The sequence below is a fragment of the Astatotilapia calliptera genome, chromosome 6, assembly GCF_900246225.1.
Source record: "Astatotilapia calliptera chromosome 6, fAstCal1.2, whole genome shotgun sequence".
NCBI classification, from domain to species: Eukaryota; Metazoa; Chordata; class Actinopteri; order Cichliformes; family Cichlidae; genus Astatotilapia; species Astatotilapia calliptera.
The window spans coordinates 41007561-41031916 of record NC_039307.1 but is presented as its reverse complement, the minus strand read 5'-3'; the positions used below and the strand labels follow the sequence as shown (position 1 = coordinate 41031916).

At 46.7% G+C, this 24356-nt stretch overlaps 1 protein-coding gene across 1 annotated transcript; it reads right to left on the bottom strand.

Annotated features, from left to right (window-relative positions):
• Positions 1–1111: 1111 nt before the first annotated feature.
• Positions 1112–22548, bottom strand: LOC113024569 (uncharacterized). The gene is made up of 12 exons (XM_026171751.1): positions 22240–22548; positions 21656–22079; positions 20953–21029; positions 19832–19946; positions 18726–19749; positions 14812–15158; positions 11765–11856; positions 11559–11673; positions 8833–9591; positions 8502–8587; positions 2229–2322; positions 1112–1948 (listed from the first exon to the last, which is right to left on the bottom strand). Exons 2-12 carry the CDS (start codon positions 21927–21929, stop codon positions 1188–1190), a joined length of 3744 nt encoding a protein of 1247 aa, XP_026027536.1. The 5' UTR covers positions 21930–22079; positions 22240–22548; the 3' UTR covers positions 1112–1187.
• Positions 22549–24356: the final 1808 nt, after the last annotated feature.

Below are 24356 nucleotides of genomic sequence, written 5' to 3'. Positions count from 1 at the left end.
GCGGGGTACACCCTGGACAGGTCGCCAGTCTGTCGCAGGGCTAACACACAGGGACAGACAACCATTCGCACTCACATTCACCCACAGAGTCACACCTATGGGCAATTTAGATTAATCAATTAACCTATCCCCACTAATCACACCAGGACACGATTTTTAAAATAAGGCTACCGTATTTTCTGCACTATAAGGCGCACTTAAAATCCTTTAATTTTCTCAAAACTCGACAGCGCGACTTATAATCTGGTGCGCCTTATGTATGAATTCTGGTTGTGCTTACTGACCTGATCCGACTTTATGTGCTACACGGCGCTGGAAAATCTGTCAAAAGTGTTTTAGTACGACGTTGGTAAGCTACGAAGGCGCACCGCTTGGAGCATTACGGCTACCGTAGTCAGGAGCCTCGCAGAGTAACCTGGGTCCTAAACTCCGTCCCCTTCAGGTCCCAAAGTCAAACGAACACTGCGGCATCACTGAGAGTTAAAAACTGTCTAAATTCTTTCATCTGTAATAAAATCATCAGCTTTGTTGCTTTACCAGGTGCAACAATTAAGTTTAACATCCTGGCATCCATGAAAACAGAATTTATTAAAATTTAATGAAGCTAGAAGTTAGCAGGAAGTTAGCTCGCTAGCTTCCACCTAAACATGACATACCATGTTCTGACTGAGAGATTTCTGAAACAAATTCAAACGTACAGCTCTGCTATCACTTCCAACATAACCGAGGACAGAAAACTAAACAGCAGTGATGTTTGTAGGGTTACTGAAGTTGGGCTAGCTGGTATATAATGATGTGCTACGTGATTGCTAGCAACACAGCTATGTTAGCATAGCATAAACAGTGAAGCTGGAGGATGAATGTTAACTTTTTTCCACTCGATAAAAGTTAATGTGAGGGTTCCTGATAGTTAGAGACAAATGCAGTCGCATGGCAGGATGCTGTAAAAGGACCAAACTTCAGCCAGGAGAACAACTGAGATAATCCATCCACAATACGAGGTTAGTCATTCATATACTGCAACAACATGGGAATAGAGCAGCTGTGATTGAATACAGCATTAATGAATCAATGGTACGGACGTCGAAGAAGCAAGAAGAATGAGTATATAATTATTATAATATAATCCAGTGCGCCTAATGGTCTGAAAAATACAGTACTCATTAACAGTGTGTTAGCCCTTTCATCTAAGATGTTCCTGACTGTATGGCCATGTTTTGTGGATGGTGTCTCTTTAGGTGTTTTTTCAGGTTGCTGGGGTCAGAAAACTTTTCGGGGCAGAGCGAGCACTGGTACGGTCGCTCCCCTGTGTGGATGTTCCTGTGGATCTTCAAATTCCACAACTGGGAGAATTTTTTACCACAGATGGTGCAGCCATATGGCTTTTCTCCAGTATGGGTTCTCATATGAGATTCCAAATTTGCTGGAGCAGGAAACCTTTTCCCACAGAAACTACAGACACAATCCCTCTTCGTGGGATTTTTTGGGCCCTGACTTGGACCTGGGTGCAGATACTGTTGAGACCCCTGGACTGACAGGTGTCCTGCTTGCGTCTGACTTGACACCTGACTTTGGCTGGACTCATCTGACAGATCAATAACAGGAAGCTTCTGCTCAAAGGGATAAGTGGGCAACTTTCTAGAATTCTCAGCGGCTGATCCCCTCTCTGTTGCGTTCTCAGCAGCCGATCCCCTCCCAGAGCTGCCAGGCTCTCCTCCAGTGAGTGTGCCAGGCAAGTATGAGAGTGGAGCGAAGTGTGAGGACAGCCCTGGAAGGCTCTCACTGTAACCGCCCCCCCTATTAGTCCACAGCGAAGAATGGCCACAGCTGACCTCTGAGAAGCCCCGCCCAGAGTCCTGCAGGTCGGACAGCCGATTGGTGGACATCTGTGTGGTTTCATCAAAGGACAGCACTCCTCTGCAGTCGTCTGTACTGGACTCCACCAACCCTGGACACGGACAGATTCAGAGTCAAGTTCTCACCCAGCTAGGGTTAAATGGACTCAACATTCTCACAGGGTTTTCTGGAGCGAGAATCCTTGATGTAGGGCAAAACATCAGATGATGCAATATGATGACTGACGACTCAGTTCTATTTTATTTATATAGCACCAAATGACAGCAACAGTAGCCCTCGAGGGGACACGTTTGATGTCATCAGGCTGCTGTAGTCGGAGTCAGAACACTTCCTAAACTGATCTACAGTTCACAGTGAACGGGTCTGCTCACCCTCCTGTATGCTGAGGCACGGCCGGTTCCGAGGTCTCGTCATTGGCTCCACCTCCTCCACCTTCACCAGCACCACATCTGGCTCCTCATCCTTCTGCCCACACAAAGAAAACATAGGAACTGTCTGATGCAATACACAACACGATACCAGTGAAAACTGTGAAAAAAGAATACGAACTCAAGTATAGTGAAGTTTATTTAGACATCAAAGTCACAAAGTACTGTACAATCACTCCAAAACAATTAATAGCAATACAGAACCATGAAAAAAGCCCCGCCCCTCCCTGAGCCTGGTTCTGCTGGAGGTTTCTTCCTGTTAAAAGGGAGTTTTTCCTTCCCACTGTTGCCAAAGTGCTTGCTCATAGGGGGTCATATGATTGTTGGGTTTTTCTCTGTATGTAGTATTGTAGGGTCGACCTTACAGTATAAAGCACCTTGAGGCGACTGTTGTTGTGATTTGGCGCTGTGTAAATAAAACTGAATTGAATAACAAACCAAAGGACGTCAGCAGAAAGCCGGATTACACAGAAAAGTTTTGAACTGTGTTTTGAAAGACTCCACAGAGTTGACTGAACAGAGCCGGGAACAGACTCAAGCGCTCTGTGCCGCCCAGTCTTCAGTCTTATACGAGCAAAAACTATTAGGTTTTGAGCTTGTGAGCAAAGACCGCAGACAGCAAGTATTTTGGAGCTTGTCTGTATGTAAGTGTGAGAATTTGAAAATCTAAAATCAACTGAAAGCCCCTGAAAATTAATAAAAGGGTAATGTGAACTTGCTAGGTGCAGCATGTTGTATGACTGGGAGGCATGAATGAGACGATACACATATCCTGGTAAAAAGCATTACAGTGGTCTAGGCACGCTGACGCATGAACGGTTTCCTCTGGTTCAGAGCACAACACTACAGCTCACAGTTTAGAGTAGAAAAGAAACAGGAGCGTGACATCGACCCTATACATGTGAGCCAACGTTCAGAATTAAACATGACATCAAGATTAGGAAAACGGGTCTTCACAGAGGAGCTGATTCTTGAATACATATCAGCAGGAGCTATAATGTAGCCTCAGTCTTGTTGGAACTAAAGATAATATATATATTTATTATTGGAGAGGCGGTCACAATTCTGGGATAAACAGTGAACTAGTGTGGACAGCCTATCCAGCTGCTGAGGCTCAAACATTTGTCTGCGCCACAGAAACAAGAAACACTAGAAAAGGACGTTAAAGGAAAACAACAATGGCCCCACACTGAACCTTTTGAGCCCCACAGCTTAGAGATGCAGTATAAAAGGAGAACTTGCTCACCCAAATACAATGTCCTTCCAGATAAATAAGAAGAAAACCAGTCTAGTGCTGAGCTGGAGATACCAGCCAAAACACTGAGCCTATTAAATATTATGGTAACAGAATCAAACGCAGCGCGGAGGTCAAGAAATATGAGTAAACAACAATTTACTGGTTTCCACCTTGGTCAAAACCGGACTAGCTCGTTATCCTCTTCAGGTTATTTGAGGGAGTTTGTCCAATCAGTCTGCAGGTGTTCGGTGGGAGAGACATTCAGTCACGTCCCTCAGGGGATCCTGTGGGCGGGGCTTCAGGAGTATGTGGTCTGGTCCATTTAGTCCCTCAGAACTGCAGTGACAGCTTGGTCCATACTGCCTGCCTGAGCCGTCCCTGTTGGAAGGTATATTTTTTGGTGGTCCCAAGAGGTCATGTGGTGGCTTTAGCTCAGGAAGTAGAGCAGGTCATCCTCCTCCTCTACTGCCGAATTGGAAGGTTGGCGGTGATCCCTGCCTGCTCTAGTTAGTATCCTTGGGCAGGATACTAACTTGCTCTTCAGCGTAATTGTTAGATACAAAGCACTTACGTATAGTAAAAATGCTTGAATGAATGGATGCTGTGTAAAAATCTTTGAGTGCTCAGCGTAGAGAAGCACTAGAGTAGAGCTGTGACTTCCTGCAACCTCTCTCAGGTGGCTTGGGAGCACCTCTGGATGGCCAGGGAGCAGGAGATCTGGGTTTTCTGCTTGACTGCCACCCCCACGAGTTGTTAGAAAATGGATGAATGGACAAATGTGATTTCTGTGTTATTATCACTGATTTGAAGTAACCTCTGCAGTAGGGGTGGGTTTTGATTATCGATTTATCAATTAAAATCGATTCTGGCTTGGATAATGTGATATTGATTCATTAAAATCCTGAATCGATTTTTAAATGTAAATTTATTTTGCCCGAAACGCCAGAATCTCTGGTTAAACCTCACAAAATTCCAACAACCACCAAACAGCTCAAACAGTAAATGAGAGCAGGAACACGGATTCTGCACAAAGACGTAAACACAAAGCGCCGACCCGCCGACGGATCAGGATCAGTGAGATGTCGCCTTTCTCACCGACGGCACGGACACGGTCGGGGCTGAAAGCCGACAGCTCGCTGAGTCTGGTGTGTCGGCGGGTCGAGCTTTGTGTTCACGCCCCTTTTGCGCTGATTCTGAAGCTGTTAGTTTTATCGCTCTCCAAACAATATTGACCGAACCAGCAGCAAAAGAAGATCCAAACTACGCTTCACATAAACATCGTCATGAATTCACTCTGACTTTTGCTGTTTTGCTTCCACCACGATGCACAGCTCTCTCTCTCTCTCTCTCTCTCTCTCTCCAACAACAGTTTCCCGTCTAAAAATCTGTTTTCTGCATTATTCGCTTGCTTGTTACGCACAAGTCTACCGTTGTTTACAGCCTGTCGGACGCTGTTTTTTTCCTTTTACTTACTTCCGAAAAGAAAACCTAATTTCTGCCGTTCAATACTGAACAAATTTAAACTTTTTAAAATTATGCAAAACGCTGTGTCTGTAAAACTGCTGTAAGTTTGCTCTGTTTCACTTCAGCAGCATCAGGTAATGTTCATGTGTTGATTCATGGTCTTCTTTCATTTTTGATCTACTGCAGAATATTATTATAAAATCCAGGGCAGGAAATCCTCCTTCATGCTTTTCTGTGTTTTATCCTCAGTTACTTTGACACAAAGGCCTCTGCTGTGACGCTCACACCTTTGATAAAGTCTCACAAGTGTCAGCTTTCTTTTTATAGATATAAAAATATGGAAATGTACTGATGCATGATCTGACTTATAATATTTCTGACTGTCTGAGGCAAAATTTCCCCGACTCAAATCGAATGGAATCGTGGATCGAATCGATTCTAGAAATCAGTGACGATACCCAGCCTAGTATGCAGTACAACAGCCGAGGACGCCTTCATGCAGGTGTCAAGGGTTACATCTGAAGCTTTATTTATCATTTATCAGCTGTAATGTTTCTGCAGGGTCTGAAAACAAATAACCCACGCATTTGAGGTAAAAGACAACATTTTATTCCTTAATGAAATGATGCATGCAGAAAGTGGAAACCTACCAAAATGAGCAATGCTCTGACGCTAACATGAGCTACAAACAAATGTAGACTCGGTAACTAAAATACTTTGCAATTCAAACAAAGCCATTTCAGATCAATTCCAACCCAACAGCGTGTGACAAACATCACTGTTACTAACTGCTAGGTTAGCAGTGTTCATGCTTAGCACAGTCTCCCTCCCAAAGGTTAAAACAGCCAGTCTGTAAATGTGACTGGACACATTTTAATGTAACAGCTGATGTAAACGTGCTTTTGTGGGCCACAAACCTTTGACAGCAGGTCACTACGTGCACTGACGGCAGCACGGTTTCAGGTCTCGTCACACATCGTATTCCTCTGTGCCACAGTGAGGGCGAGTCACGTCGTTGCACTGGCTGACGCGCTCGTTCACTACCGAGAGCGCGCTGCAGTTTGTCCCCTGGTACAGTAGTGATACACACATTAATCTGCTGTCTGCACATCTCACTGATCAAACGAATGCAGCTTCATCCACAGCAGCACAGGTAAAGGTAGCACAGTGCTGAGCCTTTGAACAACATGTGCTCTTAACCCGGGTGTAGGGCTGTGCGATATGACCAAAATCCCAAATCACAACCATATATATCACAAAATAGTGAATTTGCTGTAAATTCTGTGAATCTCGGCCGACTCGACCTGCGTGAAGTGTTTTCAGCTGGGCGTCGTGTAGCTGCAGTCGAGTGTTTAGACCGATGCATTAAACAGCCTGCAGAGTGTAGAGAGTCTAAGGTTTATTTGGAGCACCTGACGGCTCTTTTTGCTTGTCGTCCGTAAACTCTCTCCGTACTCTGTCAGGGGATTCTTGTGTAGGTGTTACGGCCCTGGCCATAATGTGTCGTGGTGGCTGTTTTTCATTCTGCCTGTCTGTGTCTTTAAAAGTCTCTGCAGGTCCCTGATTGGAGAAGCTGACGGCTGCTGATTGGTCCCCTGATCATGTGGCTGCTTTGAAAATCTGTCACCAGCAGCTGACAGCAGCCAGTGTTGCCAACTTCGTCGCTATATTTAGCGAGTTTTCAGACCCCTTAGCGACATTTTTTCTAAAAAGCGACTAGCGACAAATCTGGCGACTTTTTCTGGTGTTACTGGAGACTTATTTATGACGACTTTTTGACGTGAAAATGCGTATCGCTCTTTTTCTCAACAAGCAGCGGTGCTGCCGTGGACACCTCACCCGTGCCAAAGCGCTCACGGGCGGACGATAGTCCTCCCCAGCTGCTATCAGGGCAGGAGACGTTCACACCTGTGCATCCAAACGGCAAATGAATCGCGTATGAGCGAAGCCGCTGCTCCCGCACTGACTGTAACGCAGTCAGTTCTTCTTTTACTCTTTTACTCTTATGCTGTTTTGTGGATCACAAGGTTTAAAACTACTTATAAACACACACACAGAGTAACTCCACCAGAGCGCCTGTTTCGGGTCACTTTTGCCGGTCCAAGCCCGGGTAAAGGAGCAGGGTTGGAATTGTGACATTAAAAAACAATAACTGCTAAAAGAAATTTAATTTGTAGCTCTAAATAAACTCTAAATGCATTTAGGACGTTTTTTACTCACTTTATGTCTCTTCCACGATGTTATTTCTCTCTCCAACAGCATAGGTTACAATTACATTAGCATGACCAATTATGCAGATTAGGCGATGACGTCATTTGGCGACTTCTAGCAACTTTTAGGACAGCCAATAGCGATTTTCCTTACTGAGGAGTTGGCAACACTGACAGCAGCAGCAGACCCATGCTTGGCCTCCAGACCCTGTGTTACTCGCGTGTGTGCTCCTGAGGATTGCTGAGCTTCTGTATGTAGTGTGTAGTTTAGAGTCACGTGTAAATAGTCACTGAAGCCGAAGGGTGAGCTGCCTTGTTATTTTCTGTATTATTTTCTCCTGTTTATTCAGTTGGGGCATTTGTCTTTGGTTTGTTCTTTTTATCACGTAGGGTTCAGGTAGCACCCCCTTGACTGGTTTTGTTTGTTATTTTGGCCTTTGTTCAGCCCGGAGTCACGCTTCAGTTTAGGCACAATAAACCACTTTCACATCTAAATCGGCTGTGGTGTGGTTTTGGGGAGCAGGGCGGGGTCACTCTTCTTTCAGCTTATGCTTCGTTCCTGTACCCCTCGACAGGGGCGTAACAGTAGGTGGTAGAAGAGGTTTGTCATGTTTGAGTCTGAGACCAGTTTGCACCATGATTGTTCTGGTCCGTGTCAGACTCTTCATAACCAAACCACGTCCGTGCTACAGAGGTGGCCCCTCGGTTACCAATAAGGTCCTCGATTTGTTTGGACTGGTCCTTCTGTTTGTCATCATTTCAGTTTATTTTGAAAAATCTCAACAGGATCTTAAGCTTTATTGTGAAAGGTTTATGTGGAAAATAAACAAGAGGACGGCGGAGCCTCATGCTGGGTTTACCGTCGTTGTTGCTAACGACAACATGTAAAAACAGGCGCTTGTCCGTCCGTAGTGTGGTTATATTAAATATAAGAGAAACAGAGAACGTTAAGAAATGAATGTAGCCACTACAGCGACCATCAGGACCATGATATTGCTGTAAACACTTTATTGTGTGACACCATGAAACAAACGACAGCGTAAAATGAAACGACGTTTTTATATCGCCATCAGAGACATAGCGTCCTGTCTTACAGCCCTGCCTGGGTGCTGATTTTGGTTCTACGACTGGAGATGTAACTTCAACCTTTTCTATTCAGCCTCCTGAAAATGTTTCAAGCATCTTTTTGTAAACTACGATTTGTTTTATCATAAAGTTATTATTTTAGACGCCATGAAACAAAATGCTATGTTGACGTGTTTTTTTACAAATCATACATCTATAACACCACAGCGTCTGGCTTACAGACGACGCCTGCACGGGGGCATACACAAACCAGCAGAGCGAGAACCAGGACACTGGACCTGACCAATCAGAGGAGGCCTGGCTGCCTGCTTTTACAGAAACACACACAGATGTGGAAGCAAACAGAGCTTCACTCTGCTTTACAGCTCTGCTGTAACGGCTAGCTGACACACTGCCCTGATTCCAATGTTGAGTATCATGTGGGAGGAGTGTAAATTTCACTCGTGTAAAAACAACGACTGTAGTCGCCACAGATTTACTTTCCATTCTGTCCAGCACAAAGCGGCCTTCCAGTGTCTCTGCACCTTTCACACAAATGCAGCTCATTTACCCTCCCAGGTCTCTGCGTTGTAAACGTCAGCGTGGCTCTTTTGTTGGTGTGTTTTCAGGTTTCTTATCCAGGCAAATCCCCTGCCACACACCCCACAGGTGTACGGTTTCTCCCCAGTGTGGACTCTCTGGTGTTTTCTCAGGTTCCCGGCCTCTGAGAACATCTTCCCGCATGTGGAGCAGCTGAAAGGCTTCTCCCCTGTGTGGACACGCTGGTGTATCTCCACTTTCTTGGGCCGGTTAAAAGCTTTGCCGCAGTAGCTGCAGGCAAACAGTCTTTCCCTGCCAGTGCGCGGGAACGCTTTGCTGCCGTCAGTGAAGGAAAACACGTTGTCATAGCGATTCCAGCCATTAACACCGGAAGAAGTTGACGGCAAATCGACGGCCGCCATCGAGTACGAACACGACGGACTCGTTCCTTCCACGTCAACATTTGAGGGCTCGTCAAAAAACTCCCCGACCAACGAGTGACCGGTTTTATCGATGTCACACAAGACGTCAAACTTTGAGTCGCTGCTGCCATCGTCGACGTACCGGTGTGGGATCGCCACTTCCTGCAGCGAGTCTCTGCCTTCAACAGAAGCAGTGAGTTCACACTTAAGAGGAGAGGAGCCACTGACCTCCACTCCCCTGCTGCCGGTAAGCTTCGTCCTGCACGCCTGGCTCTGCGACTGGGATCGAGTAGACACGGACTGGGCGTCCTGGTCCTCGGGGCCAGGCATCTGACCTTCAGCTCCATGAGGGACACACTCCATCAGCCCTTCAAACACAGAAAGAAAACTCAGTTTACCATTACACTCAATTAGTAGAGCACTATTCTATAATGCTAACTGCTATTTAAGTACTGGCTGTAACACGTGTGGATACGCAGCCCTGCACACTCTCAGGGAAAACAGGGAGACGACTTTCAGAGTCACAGATGTAGAACGAGGCACAACAACGTTTCTCCAAAGTCTCTAACAGATACCGTTGGCTGCTGCCGTCACAGAGTCGCCACGGAAGCTTTCTGTCGGATGGCCTTCCTCACCGGGCCAAAGAAAGAACCAGCAATCATTCCCTTTGTGAGTGACTCCATTAACCACCACACTGTGAAACCTCCTCTGAGGTCTCTAATATGTTAAATAGATTCTTGTATGAAAATATTTTAGCAGATCTGCACAGAGTCTGACTGGCAGCATATTGATTGTTGGGCGGTCACACCGCCCATCGTTACTGAAGCAGCGTGGGCTCAAACCTGACAGAGGAGCCTGGAGAACTGAAGACCACATCGATATCTGAGCTTACAGCCTAAGACCAGAAACTACTGCTGTTTGAGCTCTCTGCACTTTCACAACACGACACATCAAATCTCAGAAATAAGAGACGACTTTCTTACCACGACGGTCTAAGCAGGATATAAAATATGCAAGGAAATGTCCACCGACTCTCACATGTGAACTTTACCTGCCCCTGCTCATCATCACACTCGGTGTGGGAGGAGTCACAGCTGTTATGAAGCAACATGGCTGTAACAGCGTGTCCTGTTTGGCTTTGCATTGTTTTAATGTTTTTAATATACGAGCTGTTCTACAGTGTTTTAACTCTTTCATGGTCAAACATGTTTCATATCCAAACAAACAGCTTTAGAGGATATGAAACCCTGCTGTGCTCTGTTCTACCTGCAGCACTCATGTCCTGAAATATGTGAACCTCTCTGTTGTAGAAATTATAAAAACTCCTCAATGCATTGTTTTTGCTTGGATGCATTTGATGCAGAGCGCAGCTTGTAAGCACGCTGCTTAGAGCTGCAGTTTACATTTGTGCCTAAAAGCAGACCTGCTGTAGGAGCGTACAACAACACGCAACCGCACAGCAAACCTGAGAGCAGCCACACGCTCGCTCTGTGTGAGGCTAACACACACACTCTGATCTGATGCAGCAGATCTGAGCTTTTTGTTCCTCCTCTTCATGTAAAACTCCTCCAGGAGGACAGAGCACCGTCTTCATGTCCGAGTTTAGGCTGTACGAGTACAGTCAGAGCTACAAATGTGTACGATGTGAGCCTACCTACTCTACAAATGTAAAGCTTTGCCTTCTGAGGACTTGAGTGCTTCAATCCAAACACAAATGTGACCAAGAAACTATTTTACTGACACCTACATCCTAACCTGAATACTGTCTGTGCACACCAGCGTCTAAACCTACAGGTCACACCTGTCACTCACTAACACACTTATTTACTCATTTAGGACGTTTTCTTTAAAAAGTATCATTTTAATGACACATAAAAGGGTTCAGTTGTACAGATGTTGTACAGATGTTGCATCCAGTTAAACGACAGTAGTGATTTGTTCACCATGACAGACCTGTGTGCCGTCTCTTTGGATGGGTTAGTATTGTTATTATCTGATCACGGTCACTGAGTGCTCTCCCAGTGGGAATCCCCACACGCTCAGCTGTGTGTCTGTGTTGGGACCACTCATGCTTTATGTCCACGGTCAACTTCAGAATTACCAACTAACCTAACATGCATGTGTGTGGACTGTGGGAGGAGCAAACCCACAGAAAAAAGCCGAGCCTTGTTCCTCTGAGGCGACGCCTCCAACCACGTGCATGTGCGGTTTAAACTACGACCGATTTGATCGAAGGTGTTAAGATTTTTAAACTGCAGCACGGCATGTTGCGTGGAAATGTCCCAGTGTCAGTACTCGTCCACTCAGCAGCCTTAGTGTTTCTGTCTGTACTCACCATCATCTCCTATAAGTGACGTACTCTGCTCCACTTCATCTCGAGACGTGGCTGCCTGCACCTTCTCCTCTTTCACCAGCACTGCCTCCGGCTCCACCAGCTCCACATCTGGAGACTGCACAGCAACACGGAATCGTCTCTCAGTCAGCCAATAGCAGCTTCACACAGCAGCGTGCACATACGCTAACCTGTGATGATGTGCCTACCTTACTGTGCATGCTTTCAGACAGGATCAGTTCACCGGTTGCGTCTCCGCTGGGCCACAGAAGCACCTCCCTCTGCTGGTCAAACACGTCACCTACACGACAGAAAAGCAGCTGTCTTCAAATGCCGATGTTATTCTCATGTTTGGCTCACATATTACACTATTGGAAGTGAACGCTAACACGGCTCTGTGTCAGTGTAAATAGATCCCGCCCCTCCGTCCCTATAGGGCAGTAATGGCAGAGCCCACCTGTTTATTTTAACCATGATGTGGGTGTGACGGTGTGTTTGACAGGCACAAGTTACTTATTTTACTGTGTTCAGCTGTATCAGCATTTTACCAGAGAAACTTTATTTTATTCAATATTTCAATGTTACAGTTGAAGTATTTTGAGAACATGCATCCATAATATTCATCTTCCTGTTTCCCCATCATCCCTGTTATTAACCTCTGTCTCTCTTCCACAGCATGTCTTTATCCTGTTGCAGCAGATGGCCCCGCCCTCCCTGAGCCTGGTTCTGCTGGAGGTTTCTTCCTGTTAAAAGGGAGTTTTTCCTTCCCACTGTCGCCAAAGTGCTGCTCATAGGGGGTCATATGATTGTTGGGTTTTCTCTGCATCTACTGTACAATATAAAGCACCTTGAGGCGACTGTTGTTGTGATTTGGCGCTGTGTAAATAAAACTGAATTAGAAAACAAACAAAAAAAAGAGTCTTATTATGTAATACTATGTTTTTTTGCTAAACATTTGTTTCAGTTTGATTTTGTCTAAAATGTGATGTGTACATTGCTGGGGATTTTTGTGCACGTGCCATGCATTCACACTCAAACATCAGCTGGCGTTCTGCATAAATCACGTGTTTGATTATTCCTGCCATTTAAACTTTGTACACTTCCTGATCCAAGTGAAAGTGTTGAGCTGTTCCTCTCCATCTCAAACACACTTTCAGATGCTAACCTGCAGCACGGCCAACACTATGTGATTAATAAAGTGTCACATTGTGATATAATGGCATTTACATTCTCTAATGCACAGAACGATGACACAAACGCGTCAGCCTCAGAGGCAGATTTATTTCAAAGGATCTACGTCAACGTTCTCCTGACGGCACTTCGCATGACACGCACAACCGTGGAAACAACAAAGCCCTGTTTAACCACCTGAGGCAAAAAGACAGCGTGGAGTGCAGGCTATGAAGCTGGAGATACTAGCAGCCACTAATGTGCCACCCAAATGTAAATAAAGGACTCCACCGAGCGTCACTCGAGCGACGTGGTTACTCAAGTGTTTTGCCAAGTATTTGATTCAAATGGTGGGAACCAGAGACTTTAAACAGCTGGTTAGAAAGCTTAAAAAGGTTACATCATGGTTGGTTTATGTTGAGCAGTCATTTTATAGAGCAACAAAATCTGACTAACTGATAGCTCATGGAGAAGGGCTGGGATTCAGTTTGCACTTCTTCCACATCGATTTCAAACTGGATCAGGACGGGGGCAGAGATATACATCGTTTACGTGATCAAAACAGCAACCAAGCGAGCAACCCAGGTAGAATCGGAGCGGTCAGCCTCCGTTTCTACCTGAATCACTTTGAAGTCTCTGTGCTGGTTTCCATCTTTGCTCTGTGCTCAGACCTAAACACTAAGACAAAGATCACATGTGTGTCCTCATTAGGACAGAGGTTCGTGTTGGTGTCACTTGGGACCAAAGCTCTGTGTAGCACCAACAGATTACAACACACATCTATGCCAGGCACTGCAGGGGGACACTAGAGTCCTCTGCTGTCATATCCATGTAACGAGGGCTGGCCAAATGACCGTCTGTGTGACCATCTTCTCGTCTCCTCTGCTGTTTGTAGTCTCTTCCCACCTGCACCTCTTTTTCAACTGATTCAGGGCTCTAGAGTGCGACCAAATTTCTCAAACAAAAAATCCTGGGTCACACAGGTGAGACCAGCCAGTCCCCACAACACTGAAAGTCTCCATGCGGTCAACAACAGACACACATTATGCCCATATCATGGTCTAACCAATCAAAGATAGTCTCTGATTGGCCATGGTCCAGATATTCCTGTAGGCCTATGTGTGTGTGTACGTTTGAAAGTGCAGGCGGATACAGAGAGGTGAGCAGCCTCGGCCTGACAGCAGCAGATGTAGCTGTGGGTAATGAGAAAAGATGAAAAGAAGAAAAAGGCCAAATCACAGGAGTTGGCCATCTGAGGGCCATGTGACTGCAATGGAGGACAGTCCATAAGATATCAAGCTGTGCCGACACAGAGATGTTCAGTTTGAAGCCCGTGAGACACTTTGAGGTCCTTTTAGATTTTCTTTTCATTGAATGTCTTGAGATGTTTTGAGGTTAAATTTCAGCTCAGTGAAGCGCTTTAAGCACTTTGTCAGTAACTTGTGTTTCTTGTAGAACTGAGCTCCAAATAAAGAACTTTGTGTTGACAACATTGTTCGTTAATCATTTACAAATCAATATTGTCTGTAAGTCAACATGTAAAACTGCGGTGTTAAGTGATGCAGTTGCACCTATCTTCTGTCCTGGTGCAGCTAAGAAAAACCGTTAGGCGCACCAGTGCAACCGTGGGAAGCCTTAGTCAGAGCCCTGTGACGTGTCTGAAATCACAGCGCAGGGTGACAAACATGAACCAAGAACGGGAGGCTCATTGTCACAAGGTACAAATAAGCTGAAAACAGCCGATCAGAAAAGAAGATGGGGTTATATGTAAATGCAGATTTGATGTAGGAGGCTTCTACATGTGCTCTGTAATGTACCGGTATAACAGCTGATGGGCGGAGACGTTCATTTCATCGAGTCTCGATGAAGAGGTTTCTGAGTTTGCATGAATGAACCAGAGATGCTCGTGTGTCCACTTTGAGAGAGGGCACTCTGCACACCGGAAAAACGAGCTAGGCACACTGTAGCCCCGGCTCTATCCAGGGCCCAGACTTTTTACAACATAATAAACGTGTGAGTGAAGAAAGCCTGATGTGGTTTCAGACTGGACTCTTCTTACTGCTCGGATTATTCGTGCTGACCGTACCGGCGGGGGTGGAGGGCTCTCGGGGCCTGTCGCTGCCGTTTATCTGCACCCTCGGCCGGCTGCTGTTCAGGGCACTCTCCCGGAGCCTTCTCTCGGCATTTCCCCGGGCCATCTTCAGCTCCAGCAGGTGTAGTTTCCTCTTCAGGGCCTTGTTCTCTCTCTGGCACTGAGACATCTGCAACCTCACCACCGCGTAGTCGTCGTCAACCAGCTTACAGATTTCCGCCACCGCTGCGTTTGCTAGGACCTCCATGATGGAGGCCAGCTGGGTCTGGAAGGCCAGGCGGTTGGACATGGCTGTTAGCCGCTGGCTGCTCGGTCTTTGCTCTTTCACTGCTCGAGTAGGACTAAGAAACTACTGGAGGTCGTTCACAGCATTGCAGCACAGCTAGCAGGTAAACACTAGCACCTCACCGCTAAAGTGCATCTCCTGTTTGACGGCGGCTCACAGCCAGTTTGCCGTAACAGCGCCACCCTCTGTTCCGGAGGACGTAATGCTGCTCGTAGCTCGGTGGCACTAAAGCTCCAACTTGTTCAGATGTGTGTTTGTCACCAGATCACCTGATTTAGCTACGACTCTGAATTTGTCTAATTCTGTAACAGCGGCTAAAATAACAGAGAAACATCAGACTGTGGCTGGATAACAATATCTCAATATCTTTTATAATCTCAGGTATGAGTGTACTGTATGACACAACTTCATTTCATCTGGCTGTGCTGGTAGTTTTAAAAACAACTTGTCCAGCCACACATAAAGATACAGCAGCAACCTTCCTGTTAGTAAGTGATCTCTGCCTCCTGAGCTACAGCCACACCTACTGCTAAGCACAACACCTTCTGCTGTCATGTTTTTATCTATTAAATTATAAAAAATAATGATAACTGGGTGTGTATGCAAATGTAATCATTACAATTGTGGAACACTGAGACACGCACAAAGATCTAACTGCTGTCGTCTCGTACATAAAGCAGAATGTCTCCACAGAGAGGATGTGCAGGTAAACGGTGGTTCGGGTCAAGTCAGTGTAGCCACCTCTGAAGTGACAGCTCTGGAACATACAAATGACAAAGTGACAGCACACAGCAGAAATGATGAGCACAGCATGGCGAGGTTCACTGCAAACCTCCTACATATTTAATGACATCAACACTGAAACATGTCATGAAAGAATACTCGAAGGCAAAGTATTTGTTTTAGCTGCTACAGCCGATTACAGTCAGACACCAACACACACTAACACGACTCTGATATATATGTTTCACTTTACATCTTTTTACAGTCCTGTGATGTGTTGAAATGTGGACAATGAATGTCTGACATTAAAAGATTCATCTTCAGGCCTGGACCTGGAAAAAGCTTCTCCAGTCAGGCTCTGCATCCAAAAATAATAATAACAATAATCCAAATGTAATGCCCTCTCTTCACAACAGCTTATTACATTTCCATCAATTCAATATGAATGTGAAGTGCACACACATAAATGTAGTCAGCACAACGAGGAGGTGCGAGCTTGGGCAACAAGATGTGTTTCAACAAAGTGCCAACACGTCAGAGTCACTGCACAGGTCTGAGAAGGCCACTCGTCCACGATACTGTCATGATGACGCTGATACAGAGAGCATGGAATCAAACCGCGACTCCAGTTTTTCCCTTCTAACAAAGGGGAACCTTTAAAGTGCTTCAACGGAAGAGTCTGGAATTTTTTTACAACAACATTACTCAGTTTGTTATAGCTTTTGTAATCGTGCAGCAACATGGACTCCTAGCCGCTGCACAGCTGTGGTATCCTAGCCTTCCTGCAGCAGCCCGCCCCTCGCAGCTCCTCCCATCAAACCAGGACACGCGTCTTCTTCATATCAGCTAAAATAAGATGAAACCCACTGTCCCGCTACAACGTGCCTTCTATGTCCACTTTTCCTTTCGACTGTTCACCTTATCCGGGCCATAAAGACCTCTGATTGGAACTCTGGACTTTGGAAAGCAGAGCCCAGAAAAGGACCGTCAAAGAGATCGAGGCGATTATCCCAACAGGACTGAGGAAAGCTGCAGCCCATCCACGGGACGAGAGTCAGCGCCGTGAATGCTGCCAGTCCTGACTCTGTGAATCGCACTCGTAGTCAGCGATCAATGTTCATGACAATTTGCATATTAATGTTTATGAAACGGAGCTAGTGGTGCTCGTGTCAGCTGTGCCGTGTGCACGGTGGGAAAGCTGCAGCCTGACCCGGATGGGCCGTGAAACGTTTCTCCCAAACAAAGCGCAGCATCCACACAAACACAGACAACGTTCTGGGATTTCCCTTCTTGGTTCTTGAGACATAACTAAGGTACTGTTACTGTGCCACATGTAGCACACTCTCTGTGTGCAGGATTGACTAATGTTCATTATGTTAATAATACATTCAAACATGAATTTGGCATATTGAGAGTCCCATTAATGACCGATGTTCTGATGTTAGACTAAAGAAAGTGCTCTGTGTTTGCAAACTTTATCAACCAATATTTAATGGATGGAATAAAGTCCACTCTTCTAAATAGAGCGATCACCTTCAACAGATGTGCAGATGCTGTTTGCCATCACTGCTTTATGTACATAGCACCAGGTAACAACAGTTAGGTGGAGAGTCTGCGCAGCAAAAGTCAGACTTTCTGTTGTCATTGCTACTTACAGCTGCTGACAGCATGAAATACAACATGCTGGAATCAGCAGCCGTGTCGCTGCCACTACACTGCACTGTCAGCTTCCAGCTTCATCTAGTCATGAACACCAATGTTTGATAAAAGCATGAGCCAAACTGGTACACAGTCATGCTCCATGGGCCACGAGATTAAAATAGAGGTTCTGCCCTTTTATTTGCTCTCGACATCGCGGTTTTATTAAGGAGGGGTTTTCGTCACAGCTCACTCGAATGAGTTCTCAGAGTTTATTGTTAGACTCAGAGTTTAGTCTCAGTTTAGTCTCAGAGTCTAGTCTCAGTTTAGTCTCAGAGTCTAGTCTCAGAGTCTAGTCTCAGAGTCTAGTCTCAGAGTTTAGTCTCAGTTTAGTCTCAGGTTAGTCTCAGTTTAGTCTCAGTTTAGTCTCAGAGTCTAGTCTCAGTTTAGTCTCAGAGTCTAGTCTCAGAGTCTAGTCTCAGAGTTTAGTCTCAGTTTAGTCTCAGAGTCTAGTCTCAGAGTCTAGTCTCAGAGTCTAGTCTCAGAGTTTAGTCTCAGTTTAGTCTCAGAGTCTAGTCTCAGTTTAGTCTCAGAGTCTAGTCTCAGAGTCTAGTCTCAGAGTCTAGTCTCAGAGTTTAGTCTCAGTTTAGTCTCAGAGTCTAGTCTCAGTTTAGTCTCAGTTTAGTCTCAGAGTCTAGTCTCAGAGTCTAGTCTCAGAGTTTAGTCTCAGTTTAGTCTCAGAGTCTAGTCTCAGTTTAGTCTCAGAGTCTAGTCTCAGAGTCTAGTCTCAGAGTTTAGTCTCAGTTTAGTCTCAGAGTCTAGTCTCAGAGTCTAGTCTCAGAGTTTAGTCTCAGTTTAGTCTCAGAGTCTAGTCTCAGAGTCTAGTCTCAGAGTCTAGTCTCAGAGTCTAGTCTCAGTTTAGTCTCAGAGTCTAGTCTCAGAGTCTAGTCTCAGAGTCTAGTCTCAGAGTCTAGTCTCAGAGTCTAGTCTCAGTTTAGTCTCAGAGTCTAGTCTCAGTTTAGTCTCAGTTTAGTCTCAGAGTCTATCACAAACTCACCTGTGTGACCGTGTCTCACTGTCAAACCACCAATATGAAGACAGTGTGGGGTAGACCAACCGAAGAACTGATTTAGGACAAACATTTACAAACATTTACTCTGAACGTCATCATGACATCACCTCATCTACGCTCAAGCTACCATCTTTAAATGTTCACCATTCAGAGTCCAGAGTGTATCAGATGTTGCTACAGCATTCATGCTACAGGCCACACTGAGACTGTTGCCGGTGTCTGCGGACGCTACACATCTGGCTGAAGGACTGGCCGCAGCGCGAGCAGCTGTAGGGTTTCTCCTGTGTGTGAACTGTACGGTGCCTCTTCAGATGGCTCGATGAGATGAAACTCTTCCCGCACAGCGTGCATCGATAACGCCTCTCACCGGTGTGGATGAGGAGGTGAACCCGCAGGTTGTTGGGCTGGGCAAAACCCTTCCCACAGTGAGGGCAAGTGTAAGGTCTTTCCCCGGTGTGCACCCGCTGGTGCAACTCCAGGCCGGCCGTGCTGGGGAACACACGTCCGCACACAGCGCACGCCACCGGCTCTTTTGCGGCGGCGGTGCTGCTCCTGTAAGGCCGCCTCTGGCTGCTGGCAGTGCCAGTGGGAGCTGTCGGAGGAGGGGGAGGGGGCGGAGGTGGAGGGGGTGCAGCTACTACGGCGGCGGCAGCAGCAGCCATGTCGAAGGAGGCAGCAAAAGCAGCCATCTCGTGAGCGCCGCCTGTAAAGAGCATAGTCGGGGGGCCGTCGAGACTTTCTCCCCCTCCCTGTGAGGGGAAGGAGGCAGAAGGGTGCCCGCTGTCCGTGTTCCCCAAACCCAGCTGTGCTACTGCATAGGCTGCTCCCAGATGGCTGACACGCTCCTGCATCCAGGCCAGATCCAGGCCCAGGCTGTTGAGGCGGTCGCAGCTCGACTCATCAGAGGCTATAGTGGCCGACAGCTGAGAGGGATGAAGGTCATCTTCTGTGAGCTCATCTGTCTGGACCTCTGGCTTCAGAGCCATATCAGGTAGGCTCCCCGAAGGGTCCCTGCGAGCCGCTTCGGAGGCATGGACCCCCTCAGTGTTGCCTACGGGCTTAGCAGCCTTACGTTTTGCTCGAGGCCTGCAGGTCAGGTCCATCGTGGCATCAGCAGGAGAGGAGGACAGCTGTGATGTGGAGGATGTGAGGCTGCTGACGCTGGTGTCGAGGACAGTGTCAGCAGGGGGGCTTTCCTCGCTGGGCTCCAAAGCTGTAGAAGGACAGACAGTAACACTGAAACCATGTGAGCAGCCAACAAAACACTGATGTAACTGTGTGGGGGCCACACTCACCTGCAGAGAGGCCACACTCCGCCCTTATGTTAACCTCCACCTTCACGTCCAAGTTGCAGTCATCTCTCTCCTCTTTTTCCTGCTTCACCAGTGTCAACATCTTGGCTTCCTCCTGCTGAGAAAAGACAAACGAGTCTCACAGTTTCAGCTACTGCATCAATCATTTCTGTCCCACACAGCAGCCAAGACGCTGCGGACGCTGAAGGAAGACATTCAAGACTTTTTGCCTCCAAAATAGAAATAACTGCACGTGTGCACACTGTGAGTGGAACCAGCTTCCAGTTTGGATTCAGGAGACAGACACTATCTCTACTTTCAAGATTAGGCTTCAAACTTTCCTTTTTGCTAAAGCATATAGTTAGGGCTGGACCAGGTGACCCTGAATCCTCCCTTAGTTATGCTGCGATAGACGTAGGCTGCCGGGGATTCCCATGATGCACTGGGTGTTTCTTCTTCACTCACTATGTGTTAATAGACCTCTCTGCACTGAATCCTTAGTTGTTATCCATCTCTGTCTCTCTTCCACAGCATGTCTTTATCCTGTCTTCCTCCACTCACCCCTAACTGGTCTCAGGTGGCGGCTCCACCCTGAGCCTGGTTCTGCTGGAGGTTTCTTCCTGTTAAAAGGGAGTTTTTCCTTCCCACTGTCGCCAAAGTGCTTGCTCATTGTTGTGATTTCTCTGTGTCATTGTAGAGTCGACCTCACAGTATAAAGCACCTTGAGGTGACTGTTGCTGTGATTTGGAGCTGTATAAATAAAGCAGAATTTGAACCCAAACCATGAGCTTTTTCTAATTCAGTTTATGTTGTATTCCTAACTCCAACTGTTCCTTTTTAGGGCCTAAACCAATAGAACCCTTTAAAGATCCTGAACCTAACAAAGTAATGTTTTTAGAGTGAATAACATATGAAACATATGTTAGAGGGTGGACTCAGACACATCTGAGTCTAACCTTAGGATGTGGACCTTTTCTTTGTCACACGGTCACAGATCAACACTGACGAAAATAATGTTGGATTCTTGTATTAACAAAAACAGATTGATCTTGGATTAGAGGTTCACAAAGTGCAGAGAGCTGAGGTTATATAACGTGCTAGCCTAGTGCACGATTCATCTTTACCTTTGAAACTGGATGAAAGGGTTTGCCTTCAGAAAGAGCCAGAGGAGGGGGTGCCAGGGGCTGATGGTCATCAGGTCCTGAAAAATAACACAGGACATTGAACATGTGCTCCCCCACGTGTTTCAGCTGTGTGTCACGCAGCCACATTATCAGACAGACACGCCACGCATCCCCACGTCTGATGTCTATGATCTGCCGTCATATTTGACGCACGGCGAGCTGTACCGTGTGGCAGCAGAAACTCGGCACACCTGGCAGTGTTTCCACTCTTCTCCAGTTTTGCTGCGCCTGTGTGAGCAGTGGCTTCCTGTTCTTCTGCTGCTGTAGCACATCTGTTCGATGTGCTGTGCACTCAGCCCCGCTCTTCTGCATACCTCGGTTGTAACGAGCTCTGATTTGCTCTAACATCAACTACACCTTTTCACCCGGAGAACTCACTGGATATTCTGCCTTTTGCTGAACTCCACAGGTGGCTGTGCAGGAAGAGCCCAGCAGATCAGCAGGTGCATGTTACACCAACCAGCATTTGAGGACACCTGAATCAGGTTTGCTGGGACAAAACATGCGAGCCATCTTTTACCATGCTCTTCATGGGAGACAGGACGAATTTCTCCGACTAGCACACGGGGCTGGATGCAGCAGTATAATCATTACTGAGCTCACAGCTGGATGGGTGGATGTGCAGGGTGTCCCGCTCCCCTACCTTTGGGCGGCCTAAAATGAGCCGTGTGATGCTCCTCGCGCTGACTCCGTCTCCTCATCCTCCTCTCACAGCTCCGCATCTTCACGTCCATGTCTCGCAGCCTCTGCCGCAGGGCTCGGTTCTCCTTCTCGCTCTTCTCCCGCTCCTGCTCCATCTGAGAGCGCAGCGCCGCGTAACCGTCGTCCACCAGTTTGCAAATTTCGGCTACCGCCGAGTTGGCCAGCATCTCTATGATGGAGGCGATCTGCGCTTGGAAGCCGACGCAGTCCGCCATCGTGGCCCGCGCTGTCGGAGTGCACGGACAGATGCGCGCGGCAGACGCTGCGGTGCACGGGCGTCAGGAGATCCGCGCACTGATGTGTGGCCGAAGACATGCACAGGCTCCCCGTCGGCCTCCTGGGCGCTGTCAGGTGGGAGTCGCCTGCTGATGACGTCAGTTTGTTGTTTAGTATCATGTCGCAGGCTGCCGCCCCACATGTGACAGCATCAGGTCACAAAAATAACCACCTGTGTGTGTGTGTGTGTGTGTGTGTGTGTGTGTGTGTGTGTGTGTGTGTGTGTGTGTGTGTGTTAAAGACACAGACCTTAATCATCAAGCGTTCTGAGGTCTAAATCCTGACAGGAAGTGTTACCATGGCACTCCTGTGCAAGATGCAGGTGCGTGTGTGCTGTGGAGGGGCTGTGATGGCTCATCACACACACGCGGGTCACCTCTGCAGCGTCTCATGCTGCTACACAAGTCTGCCATCTGTAATCCAGTTTGAGATCCTTCCCAGACGCCTTAACGCCCACTCACCTCATGGGCCATCTAACCTCAGGAAATCACATGATAGGGCGGTGCCAGGTTTCACAGTGGGTTCACCTGAAACCTTGGCTGTATCCCAATTCAGGGTCTGCAGCCTTAAAGCTGCATTTTAAGGCCGATTATATGGGCTCAAAATGTGGTCATAACAAGGGCGTAGATTGTCATGGACGGAAGGGACACGTCCCCACCAATATCCAGCGATTACTGAATTGTCCCCACCAATAATTTGATCTCTTCGAGTAAAGAAAAACAAAGCCGATTTAAAAAAAAACCGATCTGTCAGCGTCTCATTCACCCAGCGGTGCAGAAAGAGTTAAATCACCTCTACTGGAGTCCTACGTCATGTGACAAATATGGCCAATGTGATTGGCTGAGCCTTTCAGGGAGCTCTGTTCAGTTTCAGCAGCGGCAAACCTGCGCTGCGAGGAGGAGAGGAGGACGGCAGCAAAGAGGAAGAAGCTGGATGTAAGAAAGTGTTTTTCAAAGAAACCTGTGAGTCACTTAAAGCCAAGTTCACTCATAAAATGTGTCACAATTAGTGATGGGCAGATGAAGCCCCATGAAGCACTGAAGCTTTTCATCCAATTGGTTCACCCCAACGCGAAGCTTCATGAAGCTTCATTTGCTCTAGCAGGACACCTACTGGACGTAAAAATAATAGCTGGCATGAATTTGAAGAGTGTGGCATTTTGCACACAGCCTGTAAATGTCAACAACAAAAGGAGTGTGTAAAACATGTATATTGTAGTGATGGCAGTATACTGTGTATATTTATACTGGCAGTGTGGAAAATGATCATTTCCTGTGAGGTGAGGTGTGGGTGGGGTGTGGACAGTGGTTGTGCTTTTGTAACGTTGAGGTATGGACAGCTACACACTGAGGCTTTGAGCCTCAGTCCTGCCTGTTCACATTTTATTCTGTAAAAACTAAATTTTCACTGCTTTTATGACCTTTTTAGTGGGGAGAACATAGCTAGGATTTAATGATTTAACAAATCTTTTGAATCCTTTGTCCTCCACAATGCTAAATGGCTGGGAGTCCTCAATCACCATGCTGACCAGGTCTTCATCTATTTGAGATTGTTCTCCTGAGGAAAGACAATAAAGATAAAGCACAAATATAAATATCACACACGTAACTTATAACAGTTGTATGATATTGTTATATCATTTAGTAACATTACTGCATCCTATATTATCATGGCATTTGATGGCTCACCTGGCCTTGCTCCACGATCGGTGTTCCTCTTATTCTCATGCAAAGCTCTGTAGTGCCTAAGCATGGATGAGGTGTTGTTGTTATATCCCAGCTCCCTGGCACATAGCAAACACTTCACCTTGTACAAAAGTACAGACAGCTCAACATAAATTGTATTGCACCATCAGTATCATGAAAATACATCTTCTGTAGAAATTTACATACCTTGTTGGGAGGAATAAGATCAAAATGTTCCCACACAGGGGAGGACATCCTCCTCTTCTTAGCTGGCTCCATTCTCTCCTGACTTTCTCTCCTCACTCTCATAAACCTCCAAACTCTCACTAACCGCAATTCTCCATCAAACACCCACATTTTGAATGAAGTCTGAGGGTTTATATCGCTGTCATAGCTCGCGGCAAAGTTCGAACCACTTCATGAACCAGTCACGTGGTACAGCCGGGCAGCGAGGCTTCGGACGTCATCATTTTCAGCTCCTCCCATAAATGAAGCAAGCCTCGATACGCGCTTCGCGGAAACGCCCCCTCCATTACTCGACACACGTTTCGAAGCCTCGATACAGAACGTCCCATCACTAGTCACAATAACGTTACAGGCTGTGCCAGGCTTTGGCCCACATCAGTCTAAAACTGTATGTAACCATGAATAACGTGTTGCCATGTCCACCAGGAGAGACCG

Excerpts from the sequence above, each read along its gene's own strand:
- LOC113024569 (XM_026171751.1), bottom strand. The coding sequence starts at position 21,929 with ATGGCGGACTGCGTCGGCTTCCAAGCGCAGATCGCCTCCATCATAGAG. Across the intron at positions 19,947-20,952 it reads CCTTTCATCCAGTTTCAAAG|CAGGAGGAAGCCAAGATGTT; the intron begins GTAAAGATGAAT and ends GTCTTTTCTCAG. Across the intron at positions 19,750-19,831 it reads GGAGTGTGGCCTCTCTGCAG|CTTTGGAGCCCAGCGAGGAA; the intron begins GTGAGTGTGGCC and ends GTCCTTCTACAG.